Source organism: Blastocystis sp. subtype 4 (assembly GCF_000743755.1).
Source record: "Blastocystis sp. subtype 4 strain WR1 chromosome Unknown seqid_0385, whole genome shotgun sequence".
In the NCBI taxonomy this organism is placed as follows: domain Eukaryota; class Bigyra; order Opalinata; family Blastocystidae; genus Blastocystis; species Blastocystis sp. subtype 4.
The window spans coordinates 1-10,383 of NW_014569162.1; the positions used below are offsets into that span (position 1 = coordinate 1).

General features: G+C 40.5%; 7 protein-coding genes across 7 annotated transcripts; 3 read left to right on the forward strand and 4 right to left on the reverse strand.

The window, feature by feature from the left end:
* Positions 1 to 103: 103 nt before the first annotated feature.
* JH06_5274 (26S proteasome non-ATPase regulatory subunit 11-like protein) lies at positions 104 to 602 on the reverse strand (the record flags this gene model as incomplete). The annotated part of the gene is given in 3 exon segments (XM_014669877.1): positions 104 to 162; positions 263 to 461; positions 480 to 602. The coding sequence occupies 3 exon segments, from the start codon at positions 600 to 602 to the stop codon at positions 104 to 106; spliced, it is 381 nt and encodes a 126-aa protein (XP_014525363.1).
* A 28-nt stretch (positions 603 to 630) lies between these two features.
* Positions 631 to 1,167, reverse strand: JH06_5275 (26S proteasome non-ATPase regulatory subunit 11; the record flags this gene model as incomplete). The annotated part of the gene is made up of 4 exons (XM_014669878.1): positions 631 to 747; positions 777 to 920; positions 951 to 1,097; positions 1,135 to 1,167. The coding sequence occupies 4 exons, from the start codon at positions 1,165 to 1,167 to the stop codon at positions 631 to 633; spliced, it is 441 nt and encodes a 146-aa protein (XP_014525364.1).
* A 307-nt stretch (positions 1,168 to 1,474) lies between these two features.
* Positions 1,475 to 2,454, reverse strand: JH06_5276 (protein phosphatase 6 catalytic subunit; the record flags this gene model as incomplete). Its single annotated transcript, XM_014669879.1, has 3 exons — positions 1,475 to 1,781; positions 1,812 to 2,299; positions 2,332 to 2,454. 3 exons carry the CDS (start codon positions 2,452 to 2,454, stop codon positions 1,475 to 1,477), a joined length of 918 nt encoding a protein of 305 aa, XP_014525365.1.
* Positions 2,455 to 3,220: 766 nt separating this feature from the next.
* Positions 3,221 to 6,871, forward strand: JH06_4518 (hypothetical protein; the record flags this gene model as incomplete). Its single annotated transcript, XM_014669880.1, has 13 exons — positions 3,221 to 3,274; positions 3,306 to 3,368; positions 3,397 to 3,537; positions 3,567 to 3,755; positions 3,786 to 3,878; positions 3,913 to 4,074; positions 4,123 to 4,316; positions 4,347 to 4,598; positions 4,629 to 4,755; positions 4,786 to 4,915; positions 4,970 to 5,080; positions 5,174 to 5,322; positions 5,354 to 6,871. 13 exons carry the CDS (start codon positions 3,221 to 3,223, stop codon positions 6,869 to 6,871), a joined length of 3,183 nt encoding a protein of 1,060 aa, XP_014525366.1.
* A 302-nt stretch (positions 6,872 to 7,173) lies between these two features.
* JH06_4519 (hypothetical protein) lies at positions 7,174 to 7,425 on the reverse strand (the record flags this gene model as incomplete). The annotated part of the gene is made up of 2 exons (XM_014669881.1): positions 7,174 to 7,332; positions 7,363 to 7,425. 2 exons carry the CDS (start codon positions 7,423 to 7,425, stop codon positions 7,174 to 7,176), a joined length of 222 nt encoding a protein of 73 aa, XP_014525367.1.
* Positions 7,426 to 7,599: 174 nt separating this feature from the next.
* JH06_4520 (hypothetical protein) lies at positions 7,600 to 8,208 on the forward strand (the record flags this gene model as incomplete). The annotated part of the gene is made up of 3 exons (XM_014669882.1): positions 7,600 to 7,708; positions 7,740 to 7,829; positions 7,862 to 8,208. 3 exons carry the CDS (start codon positions 7,600 to 7,602, stop codon positions 8,206 to 8,208), a joined length of 546 nt encoding a protein of 181 aa, XP_014525368.1.
* Positions 8,209 to 9,203: 995 nt separating this feature from the next.
* Positions 9,204 to 10,298, forward strand: JH06_4521 (E3 ubiquitin-protein ligase; the record flags this gene model as incomplete). Its single annotated transcript, XM_014669883.1, has 4 exons — positions 9,204 to 9,470; positions 9,501 to 9,892; positions 9,923 to 10,103; positions 10,134 to 10,298. The coding sequence occupies 4 exons, from the start codon at positions 9,204 to 9,206 to the stop codon at positions 10,296 to 10,298; spliced, it is 1,005 nt and encodes a 334-aa protein (XP_014525369.1).
* Positions 10,299 to 10,383: the final 85 nt, after the last annotated feature.

Sequence of the window (10,383 nt, forward strand, 5' to 3'; positions counted from 1 at the left end):
CATGTTCCTCAGGAGGAGGAAGCATGACCAACAATCCTCTTCCCTGATCTAAACTGGCATTCAGCTTCTTATCCAGAATCAATTGAGAGAGTTTGCGAATGATCTAATTCTTATCTTTCTTCGTCATACACACTTCATCAAGAGGTAACTCCATCTTCTCAGCTACAAAACTGAGTTCTACAACATCATAGGGCTCGACAACTTTGAGGAAGTTCTGTTCCATGAGTTCATTTCGGAGATACTGTGTATGATGAAGAATCACTTCGTCTTCGAAAAAGGCAGGATGGTGAGGTGAAGGATCGAACAACCATACAATACAAGGATATCTCTTTGAAAATGGCGTTCAATTTGGATAAATCACGCAAATGGAAGGCAGTTGCGATTGAACGCAGAATCTCCATGTCTTCACTCCATCGCTCCACAACCAGATGATTTTGGAGCAATGCTTGCATTTCCTGTGTCTAATCATCATTCTTCACTCCAAACTCAACATTTCCTTTCAACACCTTCATTAACACCATATACTTCAATGCCTCTTTCCAACGAGGATCTTTCATCGTACAATAGGAATCAAAGCATTCGAAGAAGAAAGAATAAGCCATTTGGAAATCATGTTGATAACTCTATGAATCACTCCAAATCACTGTACAGAACATATATAATTCCTGATAACATATCAATTTCGGCTTGAGTAACAGGATCCACATAGATCGAAGTAGCTGCCATTTTGCAAGCTGTTAGAGAAGACTATGATGAATGCATTTCACTAAGACTACCTTTGCTTTTGTTATATCATTCAGATCTTTGTAAATACGAGCTTCTGTCACATGAACATCCATAGATAGAGCCTTGTCATCGATCTTTGCTAGTTCACGAATCAAATACCCACATAAGTTCAGAGCTTGACGATACTGATGATCCTAACTCTGATGTAATACAAAAATAGAAACCTTGTAAAGAAGAAAAGCCAGTCGACTCTGAAGACGCTGGGTGAGAAACACTAGTTTAGAGGATTGAGACCACTGGATATTCTTCTCACACATTTCGATTTTGGCCTTTGTGTCTACATCCATCGTAACAGCAATTTCGATCATAGACTTCACTAGGTTTCAAACACTAAAGGAAACGACTTACCGAGTTTGGCAGATTTGGCTTTGGAAATGACATTGAAGAAATCACGTGAAGACTCGAGTAACTGAGAAAGGGAGTCAATGTCTTTCAATTCTCCAAAGAGTGAAGCTAATTCCAATGTGCAGTTCTCTTTTTCTTTGATAATAGTATCATTCTCGTTTGGCATATTCAGAATCTCGCGATACAAAGCGATGGCTTCTGTAGGATTCTCCCTCCGGAGAAAATGAGCATGCTCTACTTTCGTTTCGAAATCTATTGATGAGGGAAATAGATAAACTATACCCATGAGGAAAGAATGAATGAAGTATCAGGAGAACAGGAAATACAACAAACAAAGAAGCAATTACAGCATATAACGCACAGACTGGCTAGAAGGGAATGTTCGGTTCTCTGCAGCCTCTTCATTGAACACCTCGAAATGTCGATTCAATGACTCATCAAGCTGCAAAATCGAAGCCAAATTACCAGAACGATAACAATAGTTTGGTGCCGACCATACCGTGCAAACTTCTCCATCAAAGAAGTACTGATAACCATCCATAGCCACTTGATGAGCACGGCACACTAGCTCCAAACCGTTGATTTGATTGAACTCCTTGGCAACATCGGCTCCAAAGATCCATCCAGCTCCACGGAAATTGCGCTTAAAACTATATTTGAGTCCAATTCAATTCAGTTACCCTTCAATATCAGGTTCAGGATCTGACCACAGTAAATCAGCATACAAACCCTCATTGGCAACTTCTTGGAATCTGTAGATGCTATTAATGTGATCTACAGTGCGAATAAAAGGAGAAAGACCTCCATGGACACACAGGATACGATCATCAATCAAAGCAGCAATACTCATACAATCAAACACATCCACGAGATATTTCCAAGCATTTGTGCTACCATACTTTTGCATACATTCATCATAGAAACCATACACTTGGGTAATCTGTCTTCCCTCATGATTTCCACGAAGCAACACAATTCGATCCGGATAACGAGCCTTCAATGCTAAAAACAGCTCAATACACTCCACACTGAAATAGCCACGATCCACATAATCTCCCATAAAGACATACTTAGTATCAGGTACATCTCCTCCGATGCGGAAAAGCTTCTTTAAATCGTAATACTGACCATGGATATCACCACATACACTGACTGGCGTTGAAACAGGCTATTCCATCATTTCAACTACAAAGCAACTACAACCACATTGGGTTCCTGCATCATAATGTCCTTCACGATTCTACACAACAGTTCCAGCTCATTCTCCTCTAATGGGGTTTTCTCTCTCAATTTTGCGATCCACGCATCAAGATCAGCAATCATATTCAGTCCTGATAGAGATAATGAACGAACAATCTATGTGCGTTCAGTGGTCATGAATCATAATTATCAAGTCAGGTTGTTGCATAGACCAGTTCTCCAAGATCACGCCTTGGTGGAAAGCAACGAGATAATAAACAAGAGAGGAAGTGATTTAAAGTGCCATCAACACAAGTGCCAAATCGATCCAGAAGTTCGTTTCAATAGTTTTAGGAGAGTGGATAGAATGAAAACAACTATAATTCCTTAGAATGAGGCTGATCGTTTAATCACACAATTGCTTCTGAAACCGATTTCCTATTATGTGTACGTCAGTAGAGACGTATAGAGTCTCATTTTATAGTTCTCAGTGGTCAAGAACTCCCTCCTATGGAGTTTGTTGTACGTTCCAAATCGGTACAATTCGATGATGTTATTGTAATGTCCGTAGGGTATTACGTTTTATCGAATGAAGGAAGGAGAAGAAAAGCCATCCAAAGTTGATTTCTTCACTTCAAACAATTGTGTATGAGATTATATGTCTTCATGTCATTTAGGAGGAAGTGCATTGGAGCAAGTGTGGAGAACTATGTATTCTTCGTGAAACAACCGGAATTCGTGTTATTGACATGAAGTCGTTGGATTTTTATTGTCATTTTATGGAAATAGGAACAGTGAACGCTTCCGACTCGATTTGCCGAAGGTTGTTGCAGTGAGTTTGTCTCCCTTGAACAACTGGCTGGTAACAATCACCCCATTTAAACAGGAACCTAATTTACAAATTTGGGATATGAAAACGGGTGAATTACACTATGCACTGATTCAGAAATCGTTTTCTCGAAGTGTATGGTTGGTGTGTTTTTCATTATTTCTAGTTGTGGCCCTATCTGCAGTGGGATTCGGATGAAGGATGTGCCTTGTTCCATAACGGAGATACTGTAGATGTGAGATTGTTTTCTGACCTAGATTACCTTGTTCAATGGACATGATTTAAGTGATAAGTCCGTGCAACAAGTAATTCGAAATGGTGAGGATTGTCTCTTTTCGGGAGTTTCAATTCAACCTAATTCTCTTGTATCGTTGTCTCCGTCTGCAGTGTGTCCTGCAGTAGTTTTAGATTAGAGAATTGATCGTAGATTGTGATATTCACCCCACTGAAGGGTGGAGAAGGAATGCTTTGTTATTATGCTGACAAGACCAAGACAAATTGCAATCAGTTTACACTTCAATATCAACGTCGAATTATGAACTGTAACGAAGCCTCCTGTGAATGGAATCGGCAAGGAGATCGAGCAGTTATCACTGTTGGAAGTGATGTTGATAGTGTAGGAATGATAGAGTGAACTGATGTGTAGACTGGTGTCTCTTACTATGGGAGAAACTTCGTGTACTTTCTGTTCAATGATCATAAGATTCGAAGTGATTATGTGCTGAATATTATGCGAGGAGTAGAAGTGTATGAAGAGATTGAGTAATTAGGAGCAGTCTGTTCAGGAGACACGATTCTCAGCAAGTGGGAATCAGTTGTGTTCGATCACAACTTCGGTCCCAGCAACAACGGTGCTGATGTCAGCAAAGGAGTGTAATGAAGAAGGTTCCTGTGGTAAGCTAAATGTCAATACCATCTTATGGTCGCCTCATGGTCGTCTTCTTTTACTTGCTGTTAGTATATCTGTTGCCTGTAAGTCCTAGGGATTTGGGAACTTGAGTGGTGAAGTTCATATCTGGGATAATTTCGAGAAGAAGAAACTCTTGCAGTTTAAAACGGACTATATTACATCATGCCAGTGGGCTCCGGATAGTCGTCATTTAATCATGGGTACATGTTTCCCTCGAATGAAGATTGATAATCGCTTGTATATTTACAAGTATAATGGAGTAAAGACGTAAGGATATATGTGAAGTTGAATGTGTAGATATGAAGAGGATTTTGACCAGCTATTTGAAATTGCGATTCGACCTATTTCCAGTGGCGTCTATCCTCTTCGACCTCCCACCGTTTCTGAGTTAGCTGAGATCAAAAAGACAGTGGAACAGAAGGCTCCGGCCAAATATGTGCCTCCTCATCTGCGTAACAAGGGAGCAGGTTCGATTCCGGGAATGGGGAGAAAGTCGATCCCTGGAATGTCCAATCGTTCTGGACCGCGTGGGGCGTCTCATGGACTAATGTAACCTTGCTTGCGAAGATTAATGATCAGATTGAAACCCAAATCGACACGATCTCCATCCAAGCCACAGTCAGGTGGCAATGTGAAGGATGCTATCTTTGCTTCTGTTCAAACCTCTTCTCCTGCAGAAGAGAGTGATGAAGTTCTTGTCAAAAAAGTAGATGATGAGTACTAGAGTGACTGATAGTTGCGGAATGTGCAGAAGAAGCTACAAGAAATCTCGCAGCTGAAAGAGAAGCGGGATATCCTAAATGAAGAGCAGAAAACCAAAGTTAGCAAAGAAGGAGACCTTCAAAAGGAAGCAGATGAGCTTCAGAGTAGATTAATTGCTTTGAAGAAGTGTTTTGTTTGTTTCACATTGAAGTTCCTAGTATGGAACAATGGTATGTGGAACACAGTCCTTTGTTCCCATCATAAACACAAGTACAAAACAACCAATGAAATGAATGTGTGTCTTAGGATTGCTTCCGTTTATAAGTCTAGTAGTTGCTCAACGACAGGCGTAAACACTGTCACATTGTGTTTCCAAATTAATATTGAGCGGTAGTGTGTTTCTGTGTTGTGTTGATCTGTAGTCATGGAGTCTCTTCTTGCTAACGAGAAGCAGCAGCAGCAACGCAATGGTAATAACGATCTTCGTTCATCTCTTTGCTATTATCTTTCCATTATTCTGTTACTATGCACCTTCATTATGAGTTGCGTTAGTCTTGGATTGTGCAGCAGCGTAGGTTGTCGTAGATTATGCTGATGTTTAGAATACCATCCAGAACAAGCTTTACAGCTATGAGTTCCCGTATTTCGATAGATTCCTTTCTTTCACTCCCGGTACTCCTGTGAGCATTGACAGAGAGGGTAATGCTTGGCCTGGTGCTGGAACTACAATTTACCGCAATGTTACTCAGGAACCTATTGAGGGTACCATGAGAAACCTGAAGGTGCGTGAGTTGGATCACTTTATGACTTTGGCTGTTTATGATGGAGGTGTAACTGCTTACAGACTGTCTTTCGAGGGATATGAGGTTGAAGTTAACCGTAAGGCTCTTCCCACGGTGGATCAGAAGGAGCGTAAGGTTGATGATGTTGTTAAGATCGGTCATAACCGTTTCATTATTGTTGGATCGAAGCAGCTTCTTCCTTTAACCACTGTTGTTGAGCGTAAGGATAGAAAAGTCTCTGTTGATTTCCTGTTCGGTCATGAACTGGATCTTCCTAATGACGATGACCAGTGGCCTCATGTTGATAATCTGACTAACACTACGTTTGCTCTCATCTATGAGAATGGAGACAAGCTCATAATCCGTACTGGAGAGTGGAAAGGTGATGGTAACGGTGCTGAGCTGATATTGTCTCAGATCACCGAGGCTACCGATCGTTATGAGTTCCATGGAATTGCTGGAATGGATGCTAGTCACTTCATCATTACTGTGACTGGAAAGAGAGCGTCAGATCCTCAGAGCTGGCCTGTTGTACGCTCTTGTCTGTGTACCGTTGGAGATGGTAAGATCACTATGGGTACATGGAAGGTCTTGCCTTTCAGTCTGTCTCATAACTTCTTTGATATGGATAACTTTGGTCCTGAGAATGTTCTGATGGTATTCTCAGACTCAGAGGCTGGTAGTATTCATGCTGTGATGTGCCACTTCGATCGTACTAGTAATGATATTTTCTATGGTTCTCAGCGTGAGATCCAGAAGGGAGGTGCTGTCTTGGGATACAACAGAATTGATATCCGTGTGTTGAGTCCTACTTCATTCGCTGTATTCTATGAGGATCAGGCTATTCAGGGATTGTGTCTTGTCTTGTGCTCTGTATCTCCTTCTATGGATATCGTCATCACTTCTCCTAACTACATCATTAGTCGTACATGGGGACCTGATCGTCATACCGATTTCTACTATGATCTCTGTGAGAGTGGCTGGGGTGATTTTATGATTGGAGAGTACAGAATGAGTGGACCTTCGAGCCGTGTTATGTTCCATCGTGGTGTGGTGCTTCCTCGTATGTTTGGTATTGCTCAGAAGAGTAAGAAGGGCAAGCTTACTGTCCAGTTCGCTGGTATGTTCAAGGTGCCTGGAAGCCGTAAGTTGACTCCGGGTCGTGCCATTTACACCAACTCGAAGGGTGAACTGATTGAAGGAGCTCCTTATGGATATGTGAACCGTAACTTCGGTATTTTCTACGAGTTCTCTCGTGCTGACAACAGCATTCTCTCCAACAACAATCTTGTTGGAATGGCTGCTACCACTAAGAAGATCTATCTGAAGTTCCAATAAACTGATAGAATTCGATTTGTTTTTTCACAAACAGATAACTCCAGTTCTGTAGCCAATTGCTCAAGATAATCGTTCTCAACAGACTTTCCTTTAACAACGATGGTTACCAGCAGACTCAGCATGAATACCAAGCCTAAACCACCAAAGACATATCTACGAATCAAGACAACGATGTAGTCCAACGAAGTAATCACAACATCAAGTGAGGAAATAAAAAATATACCCCAAAGGAAAACAGCATTCACTGCATAGAAGAGAAGCATGAACAAAAGGATGAGGACTACACATAAATGAGCATATGATCACGCACAGAAATCCTTAGCGCTCTGTCCGCAGCACATCACTTTATAGTTAGGCAGCTTTGTGATCCAACCGATTCGACGTTCCTCGAAAGGCTTCACTTCTTTGCGCTTGTTAACATCAGCCATCCATCTATCATACTTCTCAATCGGCCATCCATACTAGAGATTATGACATAACTCTACAAAAACCTTCGTGTCTGGATGATCCAATAAAACACTTGTCATTTCGATACTCTTTGATACATCAGCCATAATCAATTCTAAAAGTGAATAAAGAATGAGAAGAGTAATAGTCATCCCTGTCCCTATTACTTTTTTTCATAAAGGAAGATTCTGTCCATTATGGTCCATATGGACCCAATCCCTGTTTCTCTTTAGAAAACGGGATGGAGTCAGATGTAGTAAGTTGGAGCGTTTGCTCATGATATGCAGACTAGTAATGATGTGTATTTGACACAGTTCTCAGAGAGAGATATGGATGGTGTCGTGACTTGTATCAATATTGCGTATTCCGAGACAATGGCTATATTTAAAAGTAGTGGAATTGTTAAGTGAATCATCCACAGACATTCACATTCGACGTACTTCTAGGGAACAATTGGAAATGGAATTGAAAGAAGAATGCTCAGAAATTTGGGGGTATAGATCAAAGTCTGGTTGGAGGTGATTAATACACTCATATGTATAGGAGAAGTTGTAGCTACCGTAATAATTCGCAGCATAAATAGAAATACTGGATCTGTTGAATTGTTAAGTGTGCTACCGGAATACATGGGCTTAGGCCTTTCAAGTGCTCTTCTACGACATAGTGAGTATATTCTACACGAAGCAGGGAAGAAATCTATGAGGATGCGCGTGTTTCTACCAAATGATTTTGATGTTCGAGATTTTGAGCATCTTGGATATTCTGTTATAGCTGTGGATCGGTGGAAAGAGATGAAGGAGGTTCTTAAACCAGAAGCCTATGATACTTGGGTATGGGTTACGTTAGAGAAGTCAATTGGAATTGCGTCTAAATCTGTTCATGTGAAATAGAAGCGATTGTGTACCATTGTTGTTCAGTGTTTGTTTAGTAATCGTAAATGAGTTCGGAAGATCGTTCAAGATCAAGGTCTCGTTCGAGAGATCCTCCTAAGAAGGGTATTTGTACCAGATCCTTGTGATGGATAGAAAAGAAGGAATTGGAAGACTCATCCAAAGATGAACCAAGTAGCAGAGATAAAGAAAGGTAGGATTTGAAGGAATACTCAATGCAAGTAGTTCGGACAAGACAAGCGTAGTCCTGGGTATTAAGGGGCTGACATAGTATTTCGCTCTATCAGTCACTTATTTGTAGCAATACAAACTGGAATCACTTAAGAGAGATATTTGGCAATTATGGTGTTGTGAAGCGAGTAAAGATCCAACGTCGTGATAGTACAATGATCTCACAAGGAATTGGTTTTGTGGAGATGAGTTCACAAGATGAAGCAAATCTTGCAATCGACTATTTGGATGGCTCACAAATTGATGGTGGTATTATTGTACTATTTTGAACATAGGTGTTAAGGTCTATGTATATCGAGTGTATCGTTCTCCTTTTGCTGTTGAGGAGAAGAAACAGCGTTCTGATAAGAGAACAAAATCTCGTTCTAGATCTAGATCGAGGAGTCAAGACCACTCTTCCAGACATAGAAATCGATCTTACACTCGAAGTTCACATCATCACCATCATCACCACTAAAGAAATTTAACCTTTCTGTTTGTTGATGTCATTCTCCCTGCTAATAGGATGATAAGACTCACTATTTGTTGCTACAGGTGTGTGTGAAACGATAAGTGGTAATGGTCGTTTCTATTCTCTACAAGGTCAAGAGATGTTTTCTTAACATTCATCATACCTGTCGTTGACACAGTAGATCCCGTTGTACATTATAAGAACAATCGTCTCACTCCTGGATTTGCATATTCGATATGTTTTTGTGTTTTGGCTGTTGTCAGTTCGTGTTGACAAGACGGGACTTTGGTCTGATAATCTATGTTTTTCATCTATGATCTTTAAAATATTTGTTATTATCCTCATTTGTTTGTCCAATTGTTGTCATGGTCTTGTTATCATTTCTCCCTCTTCTTTTACTGTATCTCATACAATAGCCAAGTTTGGAGGTGATTATAAAAACGAAACCCTCTTTGGAATTGTAAAAGAAGTGGAGCCTTGGGATGCATGTACACCGATTCAAAATAATATTACAGATTATATTGCGCTAGCAATTCGTGGAGGATCCCCACTTTGCTCGTTTTCGACAAAAGTGAAGAATGTTCGCATGTTCGTTCTTTAATATATCTAGATTGAACAGTCAGGAGCAATTGCAGCAATCATTATGAATTCAGAATCATCGTGGATTGAAGCCGACGATCTCATTGAGATGGGGAAAAATGAAAAGAGTGTCAACATTTCTATCACTAGTATATTTATCACGAATGCTTCTGGAAAAGAACTTCTAGCTCTCCTTCATTCGGATTCCCAGTCGCCGGTGAAAGTGGCCCTCAATAGTACTGGAGAAGAAATATTAAGTGCACCGTCGTTTTGGGAAATGTTTATCACCTTCCTCCAGCTTTCTGTAGTTTTGTGGCTATCAATTGGGATTCTCTATGGCTGTGCGTATATTGGAGCCCTCTATCAGCGATGTCGAAGAAGAAAGGCATGTAGTGCCATTGCTACAGTTCCCTACAAAGCATTGTAAGTGAGAGGTCTGACCATGATACGAAGAAATCCTGGAGATGGAAGTTGTGAGTGTTCGATTTGTTTAGAAGAGTTTAAAGAAGGTGATCCTGTTAAGATTCTCCCTTGCAATCATATCTTCCATGAAAAGTGTGCTGCTTCGTGGATTGTAGATATTCGAGGTGTCTGTCCTTTATGTCGTCAAGGCGTATTTCAGAAGGCTGGTGATGTAGTCAAGGATTGTTGGTATGAGTCATAGAATATCGTTGAAGAGCATGTAAATTACGAACTTAATCGACTTGTGGATCATGAAGCTTTATCTACACATTCACGAACCCTCGTCTATCTTTTTATCCTTATCTACATTTTGTTTATCGTGTTGTCTACTCTTTTCCCCTTGTCTCTTTGTGTAACAAACACTTGATCTAAAGTGATAAATCTTTGCCATGTATTCTCGAAAGCTCATATCATCTGTATGCAGGAACTTGGCAATATGGTTTCGTAATAGT